The 27,823-nt window shown below is 36.1% G+C and overlaps 3 protein-coding genes across 20 annotated transcripts; 2 read left to right on the top strand and 1 right to left on the bottom strand.

Annotated features, from left to right (window-relative positions):
• Nucleotides 1-475: 475 nt before the first annotated feature.
• LOC137728548 (uncharacterized protein ECU03_1610-like) lies at nt 476-1,763 on the top strand. The gene is made up of 2 exons (XM_068467303.1): nt 476-493; nt 1,227-1,763. Exons 1-2 carry the CDS (start codon nt 476-478, stop codon nt 1,761-1,763), a joined length of 555 nt encoding a protein of 184 aa, XP_068323404.1.
• Nucleotides 1,764-9,032: 7,269 nt separating this feature from the next.
• LOC137727427 (dof zinc finger protein DOF5.3-like) lies at nt 9,033-10,563 on the top strand. The gene has a single exon (XM_068466290.1). The coding sequence runs from the start codon at nt 9,688-9,690 to the stop codon at nt 10,546-10,548; it is 861 nt and encodes a 286-aa protein (XP_068322391.1). The 5' UTR covers nt 9,033-9,687; the 3' UTR covers nt 10,549-10,563.
• Nucleotides 10,564-15,966: 5,403 nt separating this feature from the next.
• On the bottom strand, nt 15,967-20,279 carry LOC137727265 (tabersonine-19-hydroxy-O-acetyltransferase-like). 18 transcript variants are annotated; one of them, XM_068466118.1, is made up of 13 exons: nt 20,023-20,275; nt 19,726-19,795; nt 19,458-19,635; nt 19,315-19,379; nt 18,956-19,141; nt 18,742-18,861; nt 18,541-18,632; nt 18,325-18,378; nt 17,774-17,815; nt 17,398-17,520; nt 16,727-16,858; nt 16,238-16,402; nt 15,967-16,042 (listed from the first exon to the last, which is right to left on the bottom strand). In XM_068466118.1, exons 8-13 carry the CDS (start codon nt 18,325-18,327, stop codon nt 16,028-16,030), a joined length of 480 nt encoding a protein of 159 aa, XP_068322219.1. In that variant the 5' UTR covers nt 18,328-18,378; nt 18,541-18,632; nt 18,742-18,861; nt 18,956-19,141; nt 19,315-19,379; nt 19,458-19,635; nt 19,726-19,795; nt 20,023-20,275; the 3' UTR covers nt 15,967-16,027. The 18 variants fall into 18 exon arrangements, with proteins under 18 accessions (XP_068322219.1, XP_068322230.1, XP_068322221.1 ...); XM_068466129.1 differs by lacking the exons at nt 19,315-19,379; nt 19,458-19,635 and adding an exon at nt 16,971-17,217 and having other exon boundaries at nt 17,774-17,832; nt 18,956-19,132; nt 20,023-20,279; XM_068466120.1 differs by having other exon boundaries at nt 18,541-18,861; nt 19,458-19,646.
• Between the last annotated feature and the right edge of the window lie 7,544 nt (nt 20,280-27,823).

The following is a 27,823-nucleotide window of genomic DNA, read 5'->3' as shown; positions in this document are numbered from 1 at the left end:
ACTGCATAAATTATTATTGTATTATCAACATAGCAAATTATGTTGGAGATTACTTTAAAACTATATTTAAACGTGATTTATAAAACTGATATCCGTAATATTTTTCTTTCAATTTTCAACTTCACGCAAGTAAATATCCGATTTTTTTATCCTGTCAATGCCTAGAACAATAATTTATGATATGCCTAATAATCCACATACTGTATTATATCTAGAGTAATGCTATTCATACTATGTTTTGTACCACATTTTCATATCATCTTAGATGACATTTGATGTGAACAACCACATCATTTGAATTAATCAGAATTTTAAATTTAGTTCATTATTTAATAAACTAGTAATTAAGATAAACTATTTAATTAAATGATGAGTGTGGTATACGATGAGTCTTTCTCCTTCATTTCCTTAGGTTTTGCAAATTTTTCAAATGATGTAGTTGTCCACATCAGATGCCACCTAAGATGGTATAGAAATGCGGTACAAAAACATGGTATGAATAGCATTACTCCATATATAATACAGTATACGGATTATTAGGCATATCATAAATTACTGTTTTAGGCATTGATAGGATAAAAAAATCGGCTATTTACTTGTGTGAAGTTGAAAATTGAAGGAAAAATATTACGGATATCAGTTTTATAAATCACGTTTAAATATAGTTTTAAAGTAATCTCCAACATAATTTGCCAGACAATACAATAATAATTTATGCAGTATAAGCGTGTTGAAGTCTTTTCGCATATGCATCAAAATCTTCTTTAATGAATCAGGGTAAATATTAGTTAATACTCTCAAGTTTCGTGGTTTTCAATATTTGGTATATAAATTTTTTTTCAAAAAGCCCCACCCATTGACCAGTACATGTGTCGAGTAACAAGGCTGCCACCTAAACTCCCCACTTACAACATGCAACCCCAGAAAGTGGTGATATAACATGATTTCACAAACAGAAAACAAAATCAAAAGAGAAAAAGAACAAACAGAGCAGCAAAGATGGTAGTAATTTCCATGGAAAAAATTGTCATCTTCAACCTCTCCAAGTCTTTTCCTCAAACCCCTTCATCACTCTCTCTCACAAATTCTCGAGAGTCTGCTTCGTCTCCGCCTCCAAATTCTCCGAGGTAATTACTTAAGTACGTGATTAACAGTAATACTTGGTGAAGAATGTACGAATCCGACATCGAAAATTTAATTTGATCCATTATGTCTTTGAAATTTAGGGTCTAAATGCACCGGAAAAGAATAGAGATTCGAAGTCTGACTGGGAATTTTATGACAAGAAGCGGAGGAATGAGGACGTGAATTACAGAGGAAAGGATCCAGCAGATAAACTTGAGGATTACGCACATGAAACAGAGAAGACCAAGAGCGCAAAGGAGAAAGCTAAACAGTACGGTTACAAAACAAAGGAGAAAACCAGAGACATGGCTGACACTGTAGCTGAGAAGGCAAAAGATGGGACTTGTAAGGCGACGAAGATGGCGGAGCATGCAAAGGAGAAGACGAAAGAAAATGTTCAGGAGATGAAGGAGAAGACCAAAGACATGGCGGGCACTGCAGCCGAGAAGGCAAAAGAAGGGACTCATAAGGCCGCAGAGACAACAGAGCATGCGAAGGAGAAGACAAAAGAGAGTGTTTGGAGTATGAAGGAGAAAACAGAGGATGTGGTGGAAACGATTGCAGAGAAGGTGAAGGAAGGGACGACCAAGGTGGCAGAGACGGCGAAGGACACAGTGAAGGGGGCGTGGGGGCAGTGAAGGAGACAGGGCATAAGATCAAGGAGACGGTGGTGGGGACTTTATCGGATTCCGAAGATGAGGTGGCGGTGGATAGGGGTTGTTGTGGAGGTGGTGGATGAGGAGGCGAATGTTGTGGAAGTTAGGAAGCGGATTCGGAGGCCTACTAAAGATGACGTGAAGAAACATTGATGTTTGGATGAATGGAACTTTGCTGGATATGATGGAAGGAGTTGGAAGGTTAATGTTTACTTGTAGTTAATAAATCAGGGATGACATATTTTAAGTAGCATTAGGGTTTTGATCTTTCTTTTTTCTTTGGCTTTTGAAATGTATATTTTACAACTCTACTTTAGTTTCTTAATATCAAAGAGGAGGAATGTAGAAATTCGAGTGCATTCAATCAGAAAATAACGATGGTTCAATTTATAGTATTTATGGATAACATATACGGGTCGAAGGATAGTGATAAGATTTTTACCACCTACAAAAGTAGAGATAAAAACACTTAAAAATACTTGCAAGAGAACAACGTAGTTGTAGTATAAACGGCTCAAGTAAGGTCGTTTTCCGCAGAGATTGAATGAATAATTTGTATTTAAACTAATTCTTAATTAAATATTTGAAAACAAAGTTTAGAAGAGGTTGATTTAATGACCTAAAATATTGAAAACGAATTTAATTAAAAACAATTAAATAAATTGACAAAGTAAAGAAAACAAAAGAAAATAGTTTTGAAAACCAAATTGTAAAAGCCTAGGGTTCCGCCATCCCCTTAACAATTTTATGTAGATTTACTAATTACTTATGAATTACTCATGCAACTTTAAAGGTTAGGTTTTCCTAATGCATATTCTACTCGTGGTATTAAAGCTATAACGTATATCAAACATGCAATCTGTCTGTGGTATTCAAATCAAATATAAACATGCATGACTCATTATTCTTTGTGAAAACCTTTGAAAAACCATGCAACCCCTAAGACGTGATATTCATCCTAGGTGAAATTACAACTATTAATCATAAGAAACGATACTCAATTCTCCGGTGATATTCCGATCGAATTGCATCCAATTACTTATCTAAACATCCTAATGGTAGCTAAGCATTAAGATATAGAGACAATTTAAAGCACATTGATTAATAATTCAAAGTAGGCATGCATAATATCATAAGCAATTAAATAAAAACTATATATTCATGCTAAGGCTCAAGACATCATCCTAACAAATGTAACGAACAACCATAAAACAAAAGGAATTTATTGAAATATAAAAATGATAGAAAATAAACTTCAAAAACTCTCTAGAGTAGTGCGTGCGTTTCCTCCCAATCGATGCGTGTGTCCCCCTCAACCTAATGGCTAAAAAACCTTATTTATACTACTACAAAATAAAATTCTACTTAGAAAATGTCTTAGAATAAAACTAGTAAACATAATAAAATAATAAAACAGAAAATAAAAAGTTTCCTATTTAAACTAAAATTCGAACTTCTCAGAAAATCACACTTTTGACCGACCAACTCCGATTTGGTCCCAAAAGGTCTCTTCTGAAAGATGAAGATGTCCCCTACAAATCCTCAAAATGAATATTCCTCAAAATATGCCATCTTGACCTCCAAAATACCCAAGCCGTCTAGAAACGTCAATTTGGGAAAACTGCGCGGCCTTCTTTTCTTCCCCACTGTAAAAAAACTTGGTAGAAAAATCTAGAATTTTGATACAATCATCTGGAAAGACTCACGAACATCCTCCAATTGGAATCACTCCAAAATTCATCCATTTGGTCATGTTTTGCTCACAGGAACTCGAATGTTCTACATTGAAAATATATAACAAAGTATCAAAATTCTACCAAAATAATCAATAAATTAATATTAAGATTAGGGTAAAATATATGGTATAATATGGACTCATCAGATAGTATTTTGAGAATATATTTTGTATATATAACTATGGATTTTATATAAAGTGGTGTTCTCCGCACCCGCATAGTTTTAAATTTTCATAAAAATTTAGTGGTATACAACTATGAATTTCATATAAAGTGGTGTTCTCCTCATCTTTTTTTAATTTTCACACAATTTTTAAAATTTTCGGGCTTTGGAGCAAAGGGAAGAAATCAACTCCTCGGATTAGATAATATAAATTAATATGGGTGTATGAAAGTTAAAAGAAGTGTGCGGATAACATAATATCGGTGAATAACTTGTTTACCTCTCGATTTCCAACTTTTTGACCGTCAAATCAAAATACATAAATTAAATTTGTGTGTGAGAAGTAAATATAGCACCCCTCTAGATAGCGGAGACAAACTTCTTTTTTGAAGGGTAGATAAGAGGTTGAGAGCCAAACAAATGGGCTTGGGATGAATTAATTAGTGCAGTCCTCGACCTAGGAGAAATTAACAGCCAGGCCCAGATTGAACCAAGTCCAACAGTGAACGGGTCAACGACCCACCATGATATTGTAAATCGAACACTACTTGGTTGCTGAAAATTCAGCAGCCAGTCCTGCTTACACATAATCACGGATGAACACGTGTCCAAGTTTTGATTAAAAAAATTAAAACTTGAACACGTGTCCATCCGTGATTGGGTGTAAGCAGGACCGGCTACTGACCAAGTTCTTTCCTTGTAAACCCCCATAACCTTCAAAACTGGGCCCACTTTGAGATACATAGGAGGATACTGGCTGAGTTGAGGAGATGGATGATGCTGTTGGTAAACCGTTCATCCTGTTGTGCTGAATCCTCCTCAACTGAATTTAGGTTCTTAATTTAACGTCGTCAAGTTTAATTTCAACATTTTGATGTAACTGTAGAAGGTGAAAGCATGATCATGGTGATTACTTCATTTAGTTCATAAATTTTAAAGGAAAACTAACGAAAATGATTTAAAAATTTTGAGTTTTAATCAAAATGACAAAAATGTATTGTAAGTGAATAGTATCAAGAGTGACTTTTTAGAATAAAAATGTCATTTTTGTTAAAAGTGAATAGTACTAGGAATGTTTCATTAAAACTCCCAAATTTAATTGTCGTAATGACGTAGTCAACTCGGGTTGGGTTCAAAAATTACGACAATTAGTAAACTGCATGAGTTAGATTTCAACAATATGTCAGCAATCTTCTTATTTGAACATTCTTGTTATCTCTTTCGGCTTGACTTCCCAGTTTGTAATGTTTCATGATAATTCTGAAATTTATTTTCAATGTCGCTCTTTAATGATTAATTTTTTTTCAATAAATAGATAAATTATTTTATTTAATTAATTAAAGGATTCAGTTCCTTAAACCTCTCAACCTTTTACTGTCATTCCAAATTGGTCTCAACTTTTTTAAACATTCCCCACAAGTACTCAAACTATTGAAAATGTCACATTTGTTAAGTCCCCAGTTAAAGTTTTATTACATTAACTAGAGTTATTTTGTCTCCAACATCAATAGAATGTCAATGAGGTTGCTAAAATGGTATGGACTGCCACGATGCAGCCACCACCATCTTCACCGCTCAAAAGAAGAATTGGAAGCTTTACTAGCCGAAACTAGGCGAATGAGTAAATCACATGAACAAAAACATGCTCCTTGAAACTGTCACATCCCTGCCCGGGGCGGATCACTTCCCGGGCCCACTCCACCACCGTAGCACGATATTGTCCGCTTTGGGCTTACCATTCCCTCACGGTTTTGTTTTTGGGAACTCACGAGCAACTTCCCAGTGGGTCACCCATCATGGGATTGCTCTAGCCCCCTTCTCGCTTAACTTCGGAGTTCCTACGGAACCCGAAGCCAGTGAGCTCCCAAAAGGCCTCGTGCTAGGTAGGGATGGGAATATACATTTAAGGATCACTCCCCTGGGCGATGTGGGATGTTACAATCCACTCCCCTTAGGGGCCCGACGTCCTCGTCGGCACATTTCCGGCCAGGGATTGGCTCTGATACCAATTTGTCACATCCCGGCCCGGGGTGGATCACTTCCCGGGCCCACTCCACCACCATAGCACGATATTGTCCGCTTTGGGCTTACCATTCCCTCACGGTTTTGTTTTTGGGAACTCACGAGCAACTTCCCAGTGGGTCACGCATCATGGGATTGCTCTAGCCCCCTTCTCGCTTAACTTCGGAGTTCCTACGGAACCCGAAGCCAGTGAGCTCCCAAAAGGCCTCGTGCTAGGTAGGGATGAGAATATACATTTAAGGATCACTCCCCTGGGCGATGTGGGATGTTACAGAAACCCTAACTGAATTTTTAACCCCCTTCTTGTTAGGAGATTTCTTGATCTTCATTTTGTTTTCCATTTAATTCGTGAATTTGTTTAATTATTTTTATTTTTCCATCTTCATATCTTTTTTGAAGTTAAGTTTATTAACATTTTAGAGTCCAAGTAAGCAAATAAGTGGAATCCATTGTTACCACAAGTACATTCAACATAAAAATGAACCAGGACTTAAGGATGTGACATTTTCAATGGGCTGGATCCTTATTTGGAATATTTAAAAAGATTGAGACTAATTTGAAATGACATTAAAAAATTAAAGGGCTTTAAGTACTTAATCCTTAATTAATTAAATAATGAAACATTAGAATATTTGACCGAGAAGGTGGGTATATCATCCTCAACTAGAAAAACCAAAAACATAATAGGAAGGTTATCCAATAACAGTAAGCCGACAATTATATTGAAATCACAAATTGTAATATGTGGCATGGCATAAATATGAGAGATTTATCAGTATTCACAAGACAATAGCCACATGTCATTATATAATTGAAAGAAATTTTTTTTTAAGTGTCCTTCTAATTGTATATATTAATATGTAGTGTACCGTTTTATGTTCTAGTAACACTAAAAAAATGTCTTCATAAATACAAAGTAGCATCATCCCACCACAAAGAGAGCTTTGAGGAGGACGATGTGGAGTGAGGAAAGAGTGAAAGGGTATGAATGTGTCCAAAAGTGGAGGGGGTGTGGGTGTTGGGGAGCAGTTGCAACCCCTAACGGATGCCACCGTCACCATCTGGTCCATCGGCTAACTCCTCCTCTTCTTCTTCTTCTTCTTCTTCTACTTGTGTTACGTAATTACGTGGTTAGGGCTAAGGGGCACGTGCCACTCACATTCTCTCAGAGATCATCCTAATATATCTCGACATACACACATCCAAAAATCCATTTCTCACACACACACTTCAATCTATGTCATACGATCATACTGAGTTGTCTAAATTGCCACTCCTTATATGCCTATTTCTAAGTAATTTTCATTAACAAACATAAAGCTAATTAATTCACCAAAACCAAAAAGAATAAATCTAATGTTACCATCTCAAATGCAAAATTTATATTCTTATAATTTTTGTCAAGTAAATTGTCGTTGCCATTCTCACACGTGCAATTTATATAGAATTGGCCAAAAGGTTTTACATTTGAGCATGTACATCGAAGGAGAAATCTAGTCAAAACTCAATTGTGATTTTAGCAATTCGAGTATTTTTCGTGTTAAAATAATATCTTTCCTAGTTAATGTGGGCTGCAACTTAGACTAAAATTTTGTAAACATAGATTGAAACCAAAATGTAAGCTTCAAGTTGACTAAAAAAATTATATACGAGGTTATAACTTTCTGAATGCATTGGATAGGAAAATGTTATATTTGGACTCATATATAATATTTGAGATGCAGGAGATGGCCTAACATATAAAACCCAATAAAATCTTACTTTTGTTGTGGTAAATTAATGAGGAGTTTTAACGAAAAGTCCATGGTACTATTTATTTTAACGAAAAATTACATTTTTACACTAAAAAGTCAATCTTGGTATTATTCACTTTATCCTTTATTTTGTCATTATCATTAAAACTCAAAGTTTTCAAAGTTTTTTCATTAGTTTTTCTAAATTAATAATCATTATCAGTATAATCTCTTACACATTGACACGTAATTAATTTTCCATCCTATTTAATAACGCATGTGGTGTCCAACCTACTCTGGTTTCGAATCACCACGTGGCATTATAATTTTTCAGCACAATTTTTTTTTGTTTTTTTGACACTTTTTGATCAACTAGATGACAAATTCGAATATATGTTGATGTTGATATTTTTTACGTTAATGTTTTAACGGTGACGGTTTTAGGTAAACGAGATAAGAGAGATTTGAATATACTTGGACATGAGCCAACTTTTTTTTTTTTTTTGGAGAGATTTAAATGTGAAGGTTTTATCTGGAAACTGTTGATTTTTTTTACCACTCACATACCATTATATTCTTAAATAGGAAATAGATTTTTGAGCTTCAATTTATTCAAGTTGGCACTAGAGCAGAGCAGTGTACTCCTTCTTTTATACTCAAATTCGAATTCTTATGCTCGTATTTTAGATGAATTTAGTCTAGACTATTGCTTATAAAAAACATAGGTTATATAATTCAGTAATGCCAATTGAGCCAAATTTTATGAAATTATTCTGATCATATCACCATAGACCTACAACAATTTGGTAGCATAACAATGTCAACAAAAGATAATTTGCCCATGACTCTCGAGACGTTCTTCCCCTTAGCTAAACTAGTTCATAATTCTATAGTTTGAGAATATGCACAAGTAGTAAATATATTTTCCTACTGGAATGTCTACATAAGTTTGACACTGACTGGACAAAAGTGGTTTGTTGAAGAATGACAATGGACTTTAACTAATCCAGTACTTGAGTAGTGTGCAAGAAAATATAAAATAGAAGAGAGAGAAAAAGAGAGAGAGAGAGAGTAAGAAAAAGTCACCATGGAAATGTTCTGATCAAAGAAAAAATTTTCGTTCTGACAGGGACATGATTCAGTAGAATTGCGTCCAATTAGCTTAGTGATGTCAGAGACAAAGAGAAGAAATCCGCCCAACAAAAACACACAAAATTAAAATTAAAATAAGAAGAAAAATTGTGAATAGAAGACTCGAGAGTCTATGATTGTAGTAGATAGGCAGAGGGGAGAGAGAGAGAGAGAGAGAAGAAATAGTAGTTGCTGAAGTTTAAGTGTCTGACACAGCAGACGAAAACCTATCGACGACCGCCACTAGCCAGTAGCCACCCTCTTCTTCCCTGACCAGCAGCCTCTGCAGACTCTGGTCTATCTTATTCTCCTGTTACTGTGGTCCATCTCCTACCCTACACGTCCATATATCTAAAAACCCAGTACAGCTGAAACTCTCATTTTTTTTTCTTCTCATAATTTCTGGGTTTTTTGTGGTGATATTGTTCAACGGGTCTGAAGATTTTTGCAGATCGGCACGGAAAGGCCGAGTCTTTGGACCGTTTTCCGGTGAAGGTTGAATCTTTCTGTATTGGGTTTCCTGTATTTTGATGAGATAGATGCTGTTATGTGACTGAAAATCGTTTCTGGTATTATCTCCAGCTCCCATAGATTGCTAAAACCTCTCTCTCTCTCTCTCTCTCTCTCCTTTTTCTGGTTTTCTGCATATCCGCCACCCGTCCAAAATTCTAGAAAAAAGAAGCAACTCATACCGCATCGTCTCAAACTCTCTGACACCATTTCTAGAAGGAGAAAAAGAAATCCTCGCGGATATCGCTCGATTTCAAGACCAGATTTTCCATAAATTTCAAATATCACTTGGGCTTTAATTTTCATTAATTCAATGTGAATGATGAAATGAATAGCCGATGGTTTTGGTTGTAACCAGGTAGGTGGGTGGAAACAAGAGGAAGGCACACACGGCATGCAGCGAGAGAGCAAGATAACGATAACGATAACGATCGCCGTTAGTTTTGTCAGTTTTGAGTGTCGAGAGATTCTGAAGGATTAGCGTCGGACACGTTGAGCACACCCTCACAACAATCCAATTTCCTCCTCCTCTTTATAAACCTCTGCATGTCGCTTGAAGACTCGCATCAACCCATCAAACGATTTCAGATCATCATAAGAGAGAACGCAACATGCAGCAACAGCAGCAGGAGGGGGGTGAGCAAAACGAGCAGCAGAACCAGGATCAGCGGTTGAAGGCGGCGGCGGACCAGGAGAACCAGCAGCCACACAGGTGCCCGCGGTGCCACTCCATGAACACCAAGTTCTGCTACTACAACAACTACAGCCTCTCTCAGCCGCGGTACTTTTGCAAGGCGTGTAGGAGGTACTGGACTCAGGGCGGGACCCTCCGCAATGTCCCCGTCGGCGGCGGCTGCCGAAAGGGGAAGCGCGACAAGGCGGGTTCCTCCTCGGTGTCTGCATCTCGGACCGTGCAGCCTCAGCAGCCGCAGCCACCACAGAGAGAGCAGGACATGCTGAATACTCTGGGAATTGGCGGTGGCTCCGTTGGGATGTCCACTGAAAACCCGAGCGGTGGTTTGGCTATTCACCATCAGTACTACCCTGGTGCTTCTCATGGGTACTTGTCATCTCTTGCAGGGCTTCAATCTCTGAATCAATCTCAGCCGTTCAATGTTGGGGGTGGTCATGATCCGTCCTCGAGCATGAGCCTGCTGCAGGGGTTCAATCTCTCAGCTCCTTTGGTGGTGGCGCAGCCACAGCAGCGTCAGCAGTTTTATCAGATGGGCGGCGGTAGGAGCAACAATCTGGTGGATCAAGCTGCTCCATACCCATCTGAGAATGATCAGTGGGCCCCCCAAAGCTTCGTCAACAGACCATCTTTGAATGCTTCTTCTTCTGCAGCAGCAGCCTCTGATAGCGCTTTGTGGGCCATGGGCAACAACCCCATCACCACCACCACCACCAGCAGCACTTCTCCGAACCCAAACCAGTTGCCTGATCTGCCTGGATCATATCGCTCTCCCAATTAAGAGATTTTAAAGGCATGCATGTCCCTACAAGCATGGAAATTAATCATATATTTGCTTATGTATACCAAGGGGAGATTACCATATGGATCTCAAAGTTTCCCCTTAATTTTCAGTGCTTATAATTATGTACTAAATTGGTTAATTGTACTTGGTGGTTAAAGTATGTATGATCTTTGTTTGTCATGGAACAAAGATATATATTATGTTGTGAGTAAAAGGATAATATTTGGGTCGTAAACATGTATAGCCTTTTGTTCAATTCCATGAGTTAGGGTTATTTAGGTGGTAGTGTTTGAACTTAAAATCATCAAGAGTTATTGAGTTAAATGTTTTGTGCTTTTCTTTTTGGTATTTTATGCCTTTATCGTTTGCTCTCCTTCAATAATCCGAAATTAACGTAATTTATACCATGTTTACTAGTCACGTTGCTGAAGACAAATCTAATAAACACAAAAGCATTCGAATTGTACGTAGGACTTGTCTTAGAAAGATTGACGTATGTGATCCGTTGCCATATTTACTGACATGTTGAAGACAGACCTAATTAACAAAGATGATATGTTCAACTCGTGTATGCAAGTATGCAGGATTCGTACTGGTCATGTGGCCAATGTGATCAATTATCTATACCATGATTACTAACCACGCTGTTTAAGACAGATTTAATAAACGGAAGTGAGTTTGATTCATTTACGCGAGACTTGTACTAGACAAATGATCAGTATTTGATCAGTTATTTATATCATACATATTTACTGACCACGTTATTGAAGACTAATCTAATAAACAAAGCTTAGTTTGATTCATTTATACGAACTCATACTAAGTAGATGGTTAGTAATGTGATCAATAAATGTTCTCCATATACCACCAGTCGTGTGAAAATTATGTCAAAGTGATGGTTTGTAGTTAATTCAAGGTCTTTAAGGAAAAGAGGAAAGGCAAAATAGTAATGCTAGGGAGACTAAATATGTAAACTAAATTTGCAAACGAAATGATGTGTCACCAATAGAAAATGAGTACGTTTATCAACATTTAAATAATAATCCACTCATCAACTTTCATGTCATTTAATTTACAAAATTTAGTTTCCCCATCATTACTCAAAACAAAAAGACAGTACTTGAACAGAAAGCTAGATGTAATGCATGCATAGAGGAAGGTTTAGCTAAATGTGCGGAAAAGTTGATGAACAAGAGTCATATAGATGGGTCTTGTTGCATGTGGTGGTTGACTGCAAATGCTTTTAAGGAATCACTTGAGACTCAGACTTCCGAATTGCTTTATGATTTATTTTATTGTTTTGGTAATTTGCTTTATGATTTATTATGACCATTGCGCTTGACAGGTTAAAGCCTGCCTGTTGCAGCTACAAGATCTCTTTAATTGCTTTATTTTAAAAAAAAAAAAAAAAATACACTAGTAAATTCATATGAATGAAATATTGGAAGAAAATGTTATGTCTGCAAATGCAGGCATACCTGTTGGAGACCATTGTGTTGATCGTCATTGGGTGACTGTGAGTTAATGTTTAACGACACATATTTTAGAATTTAAACTTGGGAAAATTAGGTTTTTATTCCTCTTTTTGCTACCTCATTGATTAAAATTCTCTATCTTTTTAATTTTTTATCAAGGTTTTTGGGTATTAATAATATCATTAATTATTTCAATAATAAATACTTTTTATTTTTATGTGAGATCCCACATCGTCCAGGGGAGTGATCCTTATATGTATATTCCCATGTCTACCTAGCACGAGGCATTTTGGGAGCTCACTGGCTTCGGGTTCCGTAGGAACTCTGAAATTAAGCGAGAAGGGGGCTTGAGCAATCCCATGATGGGTGACCTACTGGGAAGTTGCTCGTGAGTTCCCAAAAACAAAACCGTGAGGGAATGGTAAGCCCAAAGCGGACAATATCGTGCTACGGTGGTGGAGCGGGCCCGGGAAGTGGTCCCGCCCGGGCCGGGATGTGACAATTTGGTATCAGAGCCTAACCCTGGTCGCCTGTGTGCCGACGAGGACGTCGGGCCCCTAAGAGGGGTGGATTGTGAGATCCCACATCGTCCAGGGGAGTGATCCTTATATGTATATTCTCATCTCTACCTAGCACGAGGCCTTTTGGGAGCTCACTAGCTTCGGGTTCCGTAGGAACTCCGAAGTTAAGCGAGAAGGGGGCTTGAGCAATCCCATGATGGGTGACCCACTGAGAAGTTGCTTGTGAGTTCCCAAAAACAAAACCATGAGGGAATGGTAAGCCCAAAGCGGACAATATCGTGCTACGGTGGTGGAGCGGGCTCGGGAAGTGATCCGCCCCGGGCCGGGATATGACAATTTGGTATCAGAGCCTAACCCTGGTCGTGGTGTGCCGACGAGGACGTCGGGCCCCTAAGGGGGGTGGATTGTGACATCCCACATCGCCCAGGGGAGTGATCCTTAAATGTATATTCCCATCCTTACCTAGCACGAGGCCTTTTGGGAGCTCACTGGCTTCGGGTTCCGTAGGAACTCCGAAGTTAAGCGAGAAGGGGGCTAGAGCAATTCCATGGTGGGTGACCCACTAGGAAGTTGCTCGTGAGTTCCCAAAAACAAAACCGTGAGGGAATGGTAAGCCCAAAGCGGATAATATCGTGCTACGGTGGAGTCAGGCCCGGGAAGTGGTCCCGCCCAGGCCGGGATGTGACATTTTAAATATATTCCCTTAGTGTTAAAAATGTTACAATTAGTATATTTATATTTATGACTAAATTTTTTATCTTATATTTTTATTTTTAGTTTGTATCCATTTTTAATTTACAAACCTTTTTTAATTTGTACCAATTTTCTTTTCAGTTTTAATTTGTATCCATATATTAATTTCTTTTTGTGCCCATATTTTTTAAAGTTTTATTTGTATTTGTGCCCATGTGTTTACCGTCACGTGACATTGTATAATTAATCAATGATAGAAAAATTACATATGGCATATTTATGTTTTATGGCTAAACTTTGTATCATATATTTATATTTTTAGTTTGTACCAACTTTTAATTTGCAACCTTTTTTTTTTAATTTGTAGTATTTTCTTTTTAGTTTTTATTTTGTACCCATGTATTAATTTCTTTTTGCTCCCATATATTTTAAAATTTCATTTGTACTCATATTTTTTTAAACTTTTATTTGGACCCTAATTTATTTATAATGTACCCATTCTTCTTTATTAATGTACCACTTTGTTATATGTGAAATGTACCAATTTTTTTTTTTTTTTAAATGTACCAATTTTTTTAACACTGTGGATATATTCTTTTGTCATTTATTATTTCTTATTGTTACATAGTTTTTATCCATTTATTCAATCAAAATGTTTGAAATTTTTTTATTGTAGCAGTTTATAATACTATTATAATGAGGGATTTTAAATTTATAGGATTATAAAACTCATAAAATATTAAACAATTAATGTCAAAACTATAAAAATATAAATATTAATGAGGTGTACAAAGTTAAGGGACTTTAATCAAACTTTAAATACTATTAAGATTTTAATCAAAGAGTATTAAGGACTAGGAACTGCATCCAAAATATCTCTTGAACTTATCATCACTTAAATGCTCTGAGGAATAAGACTGATTTGCCTGCATAGGACATTGTGGTATTTCGAACGAACCACAAGATGCCATGTGTTTCAATTTTCACTGGGCATCGCCGCTGGTTTGTTACACAAGGGTGGAGTATCAGATGGATAAGTCTCTCTTTAGAGACGTACAACAATATCAAATGAATGATAGCAGGGGAGAATCTTATTAAGGGAAAGTGCCCCTTCAAGTTTTTGTCCTCGAAAAAATAGTGATCTGACCAGGAATCAGGGTCACGCTTAAATTGTAGTCACTTTTTGTTACTCAATACAACATTAAATCGGATTATGGCAAACGATAATCAACTCACTACCACCATCAACTTCACCACTGGCTCCTCATCCAAAACCACCAGGAGGCAGATATAACAGAAAGTTTAGTTGTATAGTTGATTTTGGCAACTCAAGAAGAAGAATTCCCTCCTTCCATATGTCTAAAAATTTGACCTTCCAACCCTATGCATATATATAATTTATCTATTTGTACATAATAATAATAATAATAACGCTAAAGATACAATTAAAAGGAAAAGGATCCTCTCCGGATCCTCTTTATAGAGATCTGGGGGATCCATCAATCACGGCCGTTCATCATACATCGTGCGATCATAAATCATTTTAAATTTTAAATTTAATATAAATAGTATCTAACGAAAACTAACCGCATGATGTACGATGAACGGTCGTGATTGATGGATCCTCCGGATCCCCACAAAGAGGATCCGGAGAGGATCCTTTTCCCAATTAAAAGAGCACAACGGGTGAGAATGTACACTAAGTGTACACTAAGCGCAATGAATATGAGTTAATCAAATGCTCAATAATATGCCTCTTTTTAGAATTTTACAATAACCTGCACCTGTCATTACCGTTGTGCCAAATGAATTATATTTCTAGCTTCGCTTCGGAATGATAGAGCCTACCTAGCATGGTTTGATCCCATTTCAAAGTTCAAACACCACCTTCCACGTTCTATAGGACACTGAGTCCAACTCCAGTAGTGAATCTTACTCTGCAAGGACCACCACTGGCACAGTTGATTAGCACTACATTCAATTAATTAATTAACTATTGCATAAACAAAGATCAATTAGGGCTTTGCAGCCGCATGATCAATTAATATATAAATAATCAATGGGATTATTCTACAAATATAGAATGCTGAGGCGTGAAGGTGGGTGTTGTGGTTTCCGACTAAAAGCAAATCTTTGGTCTGCATCAGAGAGATCTCTGCCGCACACGAAAAAAGAAAAAACTGATCATTTTATATCTTAGGGTAAGTGACTGTAAATTTCTTGTTTAAACCATTGAGTATAAAACCTAAAGCAAGTCCGAGTGGGAATTGTTCATGAGACGTAGACTGTAGTATTTCTTATTTGTATTATAAAGAGCTTAAGCTATAACATATGTAATTTTTACTGCAAAAACTACAGGTCTTTCATTTGAACTCGCTTATAAGAGGCTGGATATCAATAACCAATTTCCAAGTTTTGTGGTTAATGTTGATGGATATATATACTGCCTTTCTATTTCTTTATGAGTAATCTGCAATGGATATTTTGTTTATTGAAATTTAATTATTTACCGTAACTAGTGCAATCTTAGGTTATCACCAATGCACATAAAATGTTGAAGTTGGAATGAGTCATCTGCAATGGATACTTTGTTTATTGAAATTTAATTATTTACCGTAACTAGTATAACCTTAGGTTATCACCAACGCACATAAAATGTTGAAGTTGGAATTACATATGACCGTAGAGTTAAGTGCAAAGTCATATTTGATTGGCATTTGACTTAAATAGTCAAATACTAGAATTTGCACCCGCGCGTTGCTGCGGGATTGAAAATTATATGAAAGATTATGCACCTGCAATCTTCATAAACAATGTTCGAGTCAGAAACTGAGTTACAAATGCAAATGCAATTTATACACAACCTCATCATGAATGAAACAAATTTAAATATCTAAAGAGAATTCTATTTCTTCAAAGCAGAAAGGGGAAAATAATTGTTTACTTAAAAAGTTAAGAGTTACTGCATCAATTACAAATGCAATATTGAGGGAATACCTGCCAAATAAAGCTTACTGCATTCTTAGACTTTTCATGTGCTACATGCAACGAACGTAAAGCTTGGATACCAGACTTGCTCCCAGTTTGAGTTGTATCCAAAGAAGGGATAACTGACATTATTTTGCAATAAATTGCAGAAAGTGCCTTGTACAGCTCTCCATGCTGCAGAAGAAAACAAAGACAGTAGTCAACTAATGATGTACGATGATAAAACCATAAGGCAAATCAAAAGGTGACTGATAATAAAAAATAAAAAATAAAAAATAAAATGCATGACAACTTCAAAATTGAGTTTTAGGGAGAGAGAGAGAGAGAAACAGCAGAGAGAGGTTGTAAGCAAAGACCAAATATATAAGACTTTTCATTTACATGCATCCCAAATTAGGGTTCCAAAATCACAATAATTCTGGAAATTCAGGTTCCAACATCCCAGAAATAATTAAACGAAAAAAAAATTAAGAGAAGAGAGGGAGGAATAATGCATACCAAGGAAGAGAAAAAGCTGGAATGGATCGAGATGTTAGGGGACTGAAGTGAATTGGTATCTGGGTCTGTTTTGTTTTTTCTTGAAGTTGTAGTAATTTGAATGCACCATCCATTTGTATTTATAGTAATTACCTGCACAAATCTCAATCACCTTACAATCTATCACTACACACATATAGTTCATACAAAATTGCAGGAATAAATTAAACTAACAAATTAAAAGAAAGGGACAAATAATGCATACCAAGGAAAAGAAAAAGCTGGAACCGACCCTGCCATGGTATATAGGCATCTCAATTTTCAATACCAATTACCCTTCTCAAATCTAAACATCTCTCTCTAGTCCTCCCTCCCATACCAAAGTCCTCTCACCACCGCATCACATAGTAACACAAAATCGAGTTATTCATGATTACTCAAATCCCAAGTTGGGTGAGTGACTATAAATTCTCAAGGCATCTAGTGACCAAGAGAATGACGCTCGGTCTTACCTTCAAAAATAGCCATGTTAGGTTATTGTAAAAATTATGATCCACTTTTATCATATTTATCAAACTCTAAATAAAAGATTATGAACCATTGTGTTATTTACATGTTCCAATATGCAGGAAAAACATAGGGTTTCATATTCCAAGAGAAAAATAAGTTAAGGAAAAACCTCAACACCTAACCTTATTATAATGGTGGCTGCTCAGTACAGCATCTGATCGTCTCAAGGACCTCTTTGAAACGGCCTTGCAAACATGTGATTGGGAATCTAGATGACAGCCTAGAACAACATTGTATTTCAAAGCCTGATATTCATAAAAACCTGTGTCAGCTTTAAAAAATCTAACTATTTTCTGAATCACCAGCTACAATTCTTTAAAATCAGTTTCCTGGAAACAAAGATCATTCAAATGTCACTATTATTAAACCTATTAGCAAGAACAAAGATTCTTAAACTTCCTATCTCCATATATGAATTTAAGGAGGAGAGAAAAACAGAGTTATGCAAGTATAGAGGTGCAGTGCAGTTGATTTTAAGTTGTCAATGGGAGAAAATACCTGGAGTTGGAGATAAACTTGGTGAAAGTAGAAATCTTCAAGCTGCAAACAAATTGATCCTGGTTTTTGTCACAGAATGTCCTTTCATCAGAGAAAATTATAGCAAAACTTTTAAAACTAAACAAAATTGTGTGAAATGATTAGGAAAGCAGAATTTTTCCAGACTATGCAGAGAAATAAAATTTAAATTAAAAAAAAATGTGAGTTCAAATAGAACCATATAGAGGTACACTGAGCAGAAAATCTTATTTAATGATAGTCTTTTAATTTATCATAGGTTTTTTTGTTACCAAAATTTACCAATTCAAATTAAATTCACCAAAAAAGCATACATGTTTTTTCGTTAACTTATACATACATTTGTGAATAATTAAAGAAAAACTGCAGTTTAAAAATCTCACTTCTTCAACAGAATTTTGTAGGTGGATATAAGTATTTTGATTTTGTAGAAGCAAGTTGGATAACGTGTAAACATACATAGATTACAATGCTGAGAAAATAAGTCTTTATCTTTTATAGTAATAAACTATAATTTTAAGAAATTTAATTACCATTTCATTCGAGAGTAAAGTTTGAACGCCTTGAAATTTGTGGAAGCTCAAAACCTGCAATATGAATAGTGACAAAAAGGGCTCAATTGTTGAGAAGCATTTGTAAAGAGGAACTCAACATTGGACCTCTAGCAATCACATAACTTTGCACAAAACACTCAGGTAACTTTACCAGGATTACACAAAAGAGACAAAAACAGAAGAATAATTCAATACCCCTGAATCTCATATGGGAGACCAGTAGATTCAAATGAATTGAATGGTGGAGGCACATTAGCACCCTAGCAAAAGATGTAAATCAGATCACTCTGAGCAGATAAAAAATTGATATCAGACATCCAGAGAACAGAACATCATTCAGGACAAAGTTGAGTTTGAAGTTCTTTGAACACCATTCGGAACAAATTCCCATGTTACCTTCATTTAGGACAAAAAATTTACAAAATTAAAGTTGGGTTTTTCATATTCTCTATTGGGTATCGAAAGTCGTGGGGAAAGATTGGAAACAACCAAACCAACATCCAATTTAGCACACACCTAAGAAAAACAGAAGCAAGAAACAAAACAATGAAAGATCATAAAAGGTTCAACAATACTAAACTAAATTACAGTTGGATTTAAAGATGCATACTCAAGCAGCTCCTTAGTGCTTTCAAATATGGCCATGTCTTCTTCCTTGAGATTCAAGGATACTTCTATGCCATCTCCATCTCGTGTATCCATTAACAAAATTAGATTCTTGAACTCCGTACCTGAAGTCACCCATGGTGGCTTTCCCCATCCAAAATCAGGTTCATAGAAAGGAAACCTGCATCAACTGCTGCAGCTATAAGTTTCTACATCACTCCTTACCATGAGATTCCAATAATCCTTGAAAATTTCCCATACATCGTCCCCACCAATACCGATACCATATTTTATTTTAAATTCCCTTAAATATTCTAACACATTGATATGTACAAATTTTCACAGAATTAATGTAAAAATTACCTTTTTTTTGGAGACCACAATCTTAAAAACCGCTACTTAACCCAGAAATTTAATCACAAAGAATTCTGCAAAACCTAAAAAAATTTACTAAACTGACATAAAACCAAACCCAGAAATATAAGGGTACAATTCTACAAACCCACCAATTTAATGAAGAATTCTCCAAAACCCAGAACCCTCTGCCAAATGAAATGGTCAAAGCATGGAAAGTAGACTCGAGAAATCCAATCGTTAAAAGCCATCAGAGGAAAGGTTGAAATATAGCTATAAAAACAGGTCCAACCAAGTAAAGTAATCCACTTGGTTATTAAACGTAAAATTCTACAAAATCACTAAAAACTTGTTAAAATTCAATTATATTAAATCACAAATTTGAAGTTGATTTTGACATGCAATAGGTCTAAAAGGTACCTGAGGTGATAAGGTATGGTTTGACATCTTCTTCTTTCTTCACCTCTTTCTAAGTTGCTCTTTGCATAAACTACAGTAATTAAAAAAATAACCCAATTACGTTGTATTAATCTGTAAATACAATTAAAGGTCCACCAGAAAATTATATAACTCAAAATTAAACAACACCAAGATGAATTTAAGCAAAACCTAGATCAGATTCTAAAAGGGTTTATCAAAAATAATAATTTAATCAGAAATTAACACTAAAAATAAATAAAAAACCAAAAAAATTGCAATTTTATCGTTTCTTTTCACCTTTTAAGTTCCTGAGAGTGCTGGAATGCTCTTGCTTTGCCATATTAGCTTTCTGGGCTTCTCCTCTGGAATCTAAGTGAGAACTGAAGGCCCTGCGGGAGCAGAAGAGAAAGCAACCTCTAGCAACAGAGAAAGCAGTGAAGGTTTTTTAGCAAGAAAGTGCGGTTGGTAATTTGTGAGACAAAGATCGCACGGTGGAAGAGGGAGAGAAGGTAGCCTTGGAGAGCGAAAGAGGTTCAAGAGCGACAGAAGCAGGGAATTGTGAGAGAGAAAAGTGGAACGGAGGGAAAAGTAGAGAAGAAAGGTCGAGAAGTAGTCGATGTGGAGCGATGAGCGACGCGTGGACAAACGGCATAATGGAGAAGAAACAGAGGGGATTTATGCCATTGAAAATGACAGAAGCTGAGGAGTGATCGACAGGTGGAGATGAAAGGCAAAGTCGTCTTTTTACTGTTAAAATAGGGAAAAAAGAAGGCTGATAACAAATGAATTGGAGGGCATTTTCGTCTTCTTACTGTTAATGAACATTAATTTTATGTTGTTGAGTATTAGTATATACAGACATGTATGTATTTTTCTCTGCCACTTTGCATTTATTATCCTTTTTTTGAGGAATGGGCTTTCTTTACTACCACCAGACAATGGCAATGGCAATGACATCCCCCCCTTTTCCTCTACCTCTTTCTCGAATGGAAAAGAAACAGTGAGAGAGAAATAAAATAATAACATGCATAGAAAAGAGAACCCACTTTCAGAGAGAGCTGCAACAGCCGGTGAGGGTGTGTTCTTGAGAAAAACAATTATATATATATATAATAAACAAAACAATCACCAATTGTTTTACCCCGTGGATAAAAACATTGGTTTTTGGACAAAAAAATGATAAACAAATAGACTGCAGGACAAAACAAATTATTATAGTTGTCAGGAGTTAAATCCAGCCACATAGTTTGTGGCGCAAAAAAGGAAAAAAATTATAAAAATATTGTTTGGGCTTTCAAAAGCAAGGAACCGCAGATGATGGAGAGAAAGCGGAAAGGGCAAAATGGCCAACTCACTGCACAATTCCAGAAAAGGGCAAAAAATTGCTCAGCAGGCGAGGGACAAAACCGGGTGGGCACTGTTAATGAACAGTGCCAATCCGCTGAGCTTTAGTATAATAAACAAAACAATCACCAATTGTTTTACCCCGTGGATAAAAACATTGGTTTTTGGACAAAAAAATGATAAACAAATAGACTGCAGGACAAAACAAATTATTATAGTTGTCAGGTGTTAAATCCAGCCACATAGTTTGTGGCGCAAAAAAGGAAAAAAATTATAAAAATATTGTTTGGGCTTTCAAAAGCAAGGAATCGCAGATGATGGAAAGAAAGCGGAAAGGGCAAAATGGCCAACTCACTGCACAATTCCAGAAAAGGGCAAAAAATTGCTCAGCAGGCGAGGGACAAAACCGGGTGGGCACTGTTAATGAACAGTGCCAATCCGCTAAGCTTTAGTATATATAGAATATAGGGTAAACTCTAAACCCTAAAGTCATATATGACTATGCATTTGACTTCAAATGTTTCTTACTTTTATTTGATGATATAATATTTTGAATAAAATTTGACTTCAAAATTAACTTCATGAATTTTAATTTTTACCTATTAGATTGGGGATAACCTTCGGTGCACTGTTATGCTTGTGATTACTACTTTATCTTTGCTTAATTATGTGGTGTTAGAGTGGTACCACTTATTAATGAGTTAAATTTAGTGGAAATGTCTTAACTAATGCCAAGAAAAAATATAACATGAGAAATTAGGGTAATGTTAGGGAGACCAAATTTTTAAACCAATTTGCAAACCAAATGATGTGGTTGTAGATGATTGAATTATTAATTAAGTATCGATTATCGTGCTTGTTTCTTATTAGTGACATATTATTGAGTTTGCAAGGTTTAAAATTTAGTTTCTCTAATATTTATCCGAAAAATTAATTGTGTCGAAACAAAGTAAAATATGCCCTTGGAGTTTTGTGGGATGAATGCGATGTGGCATAAAAAAAAAAAATGGTAAGCCACTGGGATTTGTTCAGTGGTGAGGATGTAAAAACGAGTAGACTAAATTCAGTGTTCAAAATTCTTCGACGTAATCAAATAAATAAATAATAGATAAATATTCCTTTGACATCCATCACTGTCTTAGCTCAGAACTACCCCACTTCCCTCCATTCTAAATTGAACAGTATAGCACATTGGAGGTCGCCATCTTTGGTTGCTTGTGCTCCAAGAAACTTGTATAAATAATGGGAATGAATCGAATGATTGAGTATTTCAACCTTAGGAGGTCTCACTTGAAACTCGAAAGGGCATTCAGGACAAAGTATGATGAGTGCATTAGTGGGGAACCTTCCACCGCCCTTTGCATGGAGGAACATTCCAGTGTCTAGCTTTAGCGCCACATATACATTTACCTGATGCTGATGTGTTACAGCTTATATACGTTGGAGAACAATTTAGAAACAATAAAATAACAGAAATACAGAATCAAAATACTTATACTTTATTATTCACAAATACTTGCAATACAGAATGAAATAACACAATAATTACAAAAAAATAATATGATACTAACTTGAATGAATTGAAGGTAGAGGCTAGCAAAAACGTAATGTCCTTCGAACAGTATTTCCGTCCCACTCGTGTGCTTGTGGTTCTACAACGTCTGCTCGACCAGAATACAACTACGTAATTCTACAACCAGCACTGGATTATAGAACTCTAGCGAATTGCTTTGTGTGTTTACTCTCTGGAAAGTTTGTACGGAAGATAAGGAGGAAGAAAAGATAATCATTGATGGAAATGAGGACTCCAGTTATATAGGCTCTTTCATACCTCTTTAAACATCTTTTGGATGTATCTGAAGCTATACAACTCTTTCCAAAAAAGATACAACTCTTTCCAAAGAGTTCTGTCTATTAATCAAAACGTTTTTTTAATTAATTTTATTAAAAACTTAGTTCGAAATTAAAACTAATTGATCAGATTAATTTTAATTCCTTGGCCCAAGGCCCTTGTCTTGATTAATTAATATTAATTAATATTAATATTATAGTATAATCATCAAGCCTTGGCCCCAAGGCCCAAGGCCCTTGTCTTGATTAATTAATATTAATATTATAGTATAATCATCAAGCCTAATTCACACAACCATAAGGCTCAAGCCTTCAATCCATTTCCAAATGCTCCAAGTTCTAATTACTAAGAAAAAGGAATAAGCCTATATAAAGGCTAGTGAAAAAAAAAATATTGTTGACCAATGTGGGACAAGAGGGTCTCAAACTCCAACAATATATATTTCTATAACATCGAAGCATGCTGAAGTGGTGGCGACCCACTTACTCAACGTACAAAAACTCCGGTGGAAAGAAGTGGACTTTCCATCAAATTGACATCCCATCGATGTGCGACTCAAGGCCCCAGTGCACCATCATTTGGTCAAGCTTTGCAGGTCTTGCGGTTTCCTTCGAAAGTTTTGTGGATTGGCCACTTAAACCTTATGATCTTTTGAGACAATTACGCGTGTGCCAATCTAGCCCAATAATGTGTGCACTAAATCATAATTAAAGAGTTCATTTGTAATTAATTAGATTCTCAGTCAAAAATGGTTAGAAGGGAAAAACAAAAAACAAGCTTCAATTTTGTCTCCTTGCTTCCTGTTTCTCTCCATCATCTCTTCCTCGATTCTCAGCAAAGTAGGCACTTCGAGTCTTCGACTCCACTGTGAAGGATAAACAATTTTCTTTCCTTCTTTCTTTGTATGTAACGATTTATGAACTCATTGATTTAACTTCATACTGGAATTTCAACTTAGGGTTCTGTTTAAGGTTTTTAAAACTCAAAACCCTATGAAAGGAGCAAGACTTTTCATAGCGTGGGCTGTTATAGCACTTTCTTTGACGCTATTGTAGGCTACTATAGCATTTTTGAAGTGCTATAAAAACTAATTTGTGGTGCAGTGACATGATCTTTTACTCAGACATATTCTTAATTCACATAAATCCTCGATACACTAGACTGCCCTATATATTGTCAATGAGGCATAAAATGAAAGTGTAGACCATTTTATGGTATCAAGAATTTGTCTTAGAAAGTGTGTGTGGATAAAGTAATAATGATGGATTCTCAAAAACATAGTATGGAAATATCCCTATTTCTATATATATCAAAAAATTTGGTAGTTGCACTATTAGGGTAGCTCTTACACCTAGATTTCTCAGTTAGATTTCGTAAGATCAAGTGAGATCAAAATACATAGAATCACATAATTCTGTAAGAAGTATTACAAATGACCTGATCGGATTTCCTTTTAAGTTTTTCTCCAAGAGGAATTTGTTTTTTGTTCTGCACTTCTACTTAGTGGGAATAAAGATTGAAAGAGAGAAGGGGACCAATGTAGAAGATGGGGTTGAAAGGAAGTTGACAATTCTTTTGTCTTGGCAAAGGGTTGCTTTAGAGCAAAGGTTTGACGTACGCCATTATCAAAGTGAAGGAGTTGAGAAGATAGCGTGGAGAAGGGGGTACTTCTAAGGACGGAAGGAGTTCTAATTATTAAACCTCACACACAACCGCCCATTGTCTCATGTCTGCACCCATATTTCCTCGTATTGGTGTTCTTGTCCTCTTCTAGTTGGCTCCTTCACATACATGTCGTAAGGCTTGTAGCAGAATGTTTATAAAATGAAACATAATGTATTTGGTAGGGATTAAATTAGAAATTTCCAAGATTATATGATGAGATTATATATATTTAAAACCATATTACAAACGATTTTCATCCTTTACAATTGGATTCATATGATAAGTGATGTATGATAAAACGCAATTGTTCAAATGATATTTAGGACCATGCTGTGAGTACAGTGGGAAGAGTACTTCTTCGATTATGCTGTTTGATCCTACGTGATCGTTGAAAAACATTAGTAATGATGTTGAACTATTCAAAGGTCAACACTTATGTAAATGAAAACATGCATGTTAATCTACTAGTATATGAATGACATTCCAAATGTTCTGTTGTGATTATGCACTACTATAATTACTATTAATATCCAATCATCATCAGTTGTTAATTCTTACCCTTTAATTGGACAAGGGCATCCACACTTTTTCGTTCCAGAATTCTTTTCATCCTCATCCTTTGTCATTTTTGCAAACTAGGCTCATATATTGTCCATTTATTTCACAACCCAATGTACGTCTAGAGCTTCTGTTACCTTTTCGAGCCTAACCTATTATTATTATTATATATCTTTTAAGATTTTTATCACTCATTTTACAAATAGGCAAATATGTAATTAAATTTTTTATTAAAAAGTGAGTAGATAAATAAGAATAAGGTGTGAAAAATAGCAATCTTTGTTTTTTTATAAGGTTTCCTAGCAAGTTTGAAGATGTTATACGATACGTAATACATTATAAAAGCATTGTGGTGCTAAGGTTATTATCATTCGATGATAAATTTTGAGATTTTCAATTTTTAGTGGGTTCGAAATTGCTATTGATTTCTAACTTAAATTTATAGGTTCGATTTGTCTGTATATCTCGATGAGAGCATCACCGTGTTCCCAATCGCTTGTATGAAAAGCCAGAACTAAATTAAATGCAAGAATGAGGCAGGAGCTAGGAGGACCAGCAGCTGATCGTCTTTCCGCTGTCAATTGAGGGGGTCCCCTGCATCCCCAGAATAATTGGATTTGTTCGGGATATAAAGAAGGAGACAACATGAGAGCAACTCTAGCCCAAGCACATAGGCTGGTCCAAAGTGGGAAAAATAGGCTGACACCTTTTAAAAACTCTCTAGCCGATCCAAATAGGCTGGCACCCAGCTCAAACCAGCTTGTAGGTCGGCCCAAAACGTGCTGAGCAATGTGCTGTGCTATGTGACGTCACATTGGCGTCAACATGACGTCACAGGCCACTATTGATTTTTTTTTTTTTGCGTCAGGCTTCCCATGCTCGCTTGGGTGTGCGTTCCCGACAGGAAAAAGGCGGCAGGGCCAGCCTTTGCAGGTGCAACAGAGGGGAGCGGGAGAAGCCACGTGGCTCGTAGGCCGTTGGATTTCCAAAGGTAAAAAAAAAATATTTGAAATTCAAACCCAACGGCTAGTGATGTGGCACGTTTTGGGCAGTTCGATCCCAAAATCAACGATCCACGATTTTCGCCCAAAAATAGTGAAAAAAAAAGAGGTCAGAATTATGACCGTTGGCCACGTGTCCACATCTGGACTGTTGGATTTGAATCTTTTTTCAAATCCAACGGTCTAGATTAATTAACTTAATAAAAATTAATAAAAAAATTTGTTTAAAAATTCAGAAAAAATAATAAAAAATTCATTTCTTTTTTCTATAAATGCCTAACCATCATCTTCCACCTTACACTACATTTCAATATTTTCAACCAAAGCTTTCATGTACTTTCACATTTCAATATTTTCAACATATGGTGCGTCGAGATTGATTGAAAATCTTGTCGGAAATCTATCCACAAAATAGTATTTTTGGATAATGACACATGGCGTGACAAGATTGGTTAAAAATCCTACCCTAATTTGGCTTTTTTTTTTTTTTTTTTTTTTTTTTTGTCAAACGATAAATTTGTTAGTTTAGATGTTAGATTAGAGAATCGACAGGGAGCTCGGAACCCAAAGTAGACTGTAGAGACTGCACCTTCTGCCATCACATGCAGCTTGGAACCCTAATTTCACCGACACCAATTTCTGCCCTAGAGGATCAGCTTTGTCAGTGGTGTCTTGATAATTTCTTACATAAATAGACTGTAGAGACTACACCTTCTGCCATCACATGCAGCTTGGAACCCTAATTTCACCGACACCAATTTCTACCCTAGAGGATCAGCTTTCTGCAGAAGTTGACATCCCCGTCCAGGTTTAATTTAGGACACCTTATTTAAGTGCTGCCTAAACACGCCCTATCTTAATCACGTCAACGCCCTAAAATCAAAATAATTGTGTTTTAAATTTCTAGACAAGTTACCCCTTATATATAAAAGATATCAAACAGCTTCTATGCCATTTTAAATTCTTCCATTCATTCCCCTGTCAATATCGACCTAGAACTAACTGTGATATACAATCTGGCCTCGTAATCTGCAGTAAAACGGTGGTACTACGGCGCAATGTACATATTGGTGTAGTATAACATAAATCAGTCGTCTAAATATTTTGTTTTTGTACGACATATTATATAGTTAAATTATTAACGACAATTATTGAATGTATTATTATGGCTTTGTGCTCCACAACCATTGTCTTCTTTCTTCGTATTGTTATAAGTAGAGGTATTAAACGAGCGGGCCGGCACGAGCACAGCACGTGCCCACTTAAATCAGGCACAACACTGTCATGTTCACTTAAATAAGTCATGACATAACACGATTCGTAAACAGTGGGTAGACCGAACCTAAGATTTAGGCTCAATGGACCAAGCACAGCTCACGACCCTGACCCATTATGAGTAATCTCATTTCTTCATTATTTTTGAATTGCAAACATACATTTTAAGGTTAGTAAGAATTAATGTCAGTGATATTTAGCTTAATAACATGTTCAAATAAGTTTTTTTTTAAATTAAAAATTAAAACAACTAAAGTTTGTTTTGTCGAAGTAAGCCTGTTTGGAGAGGCGGCCCAAGTCTTAATCGGCTAGGGCTAGAACTGAGCTGGGCTTAATATTTTATTAAGTAAATCAGCCGATTTGTTTATTAAGTAGGCCGTCTCAAGCACGGCTCAAGCCCACA

This window comes from Pyrus communis, chromosome 3 (genome assembly GCF_963583255.1).
Source record: "Pyrus communis chromosome 3, drPyrComm1.1, whole genome shotgun sequence".
NCBI lineage: Eukaryota > Viridiplantae > Streptophyta > Magnoliopsida > Rosales > Rosaceae > Pyrus > Pyrus communis.
The sequence above is the reverse complement of the archived record's forward strand: the minus strand, read 5'-3'. Positions and strand labels throughout refer to the sequence as shown.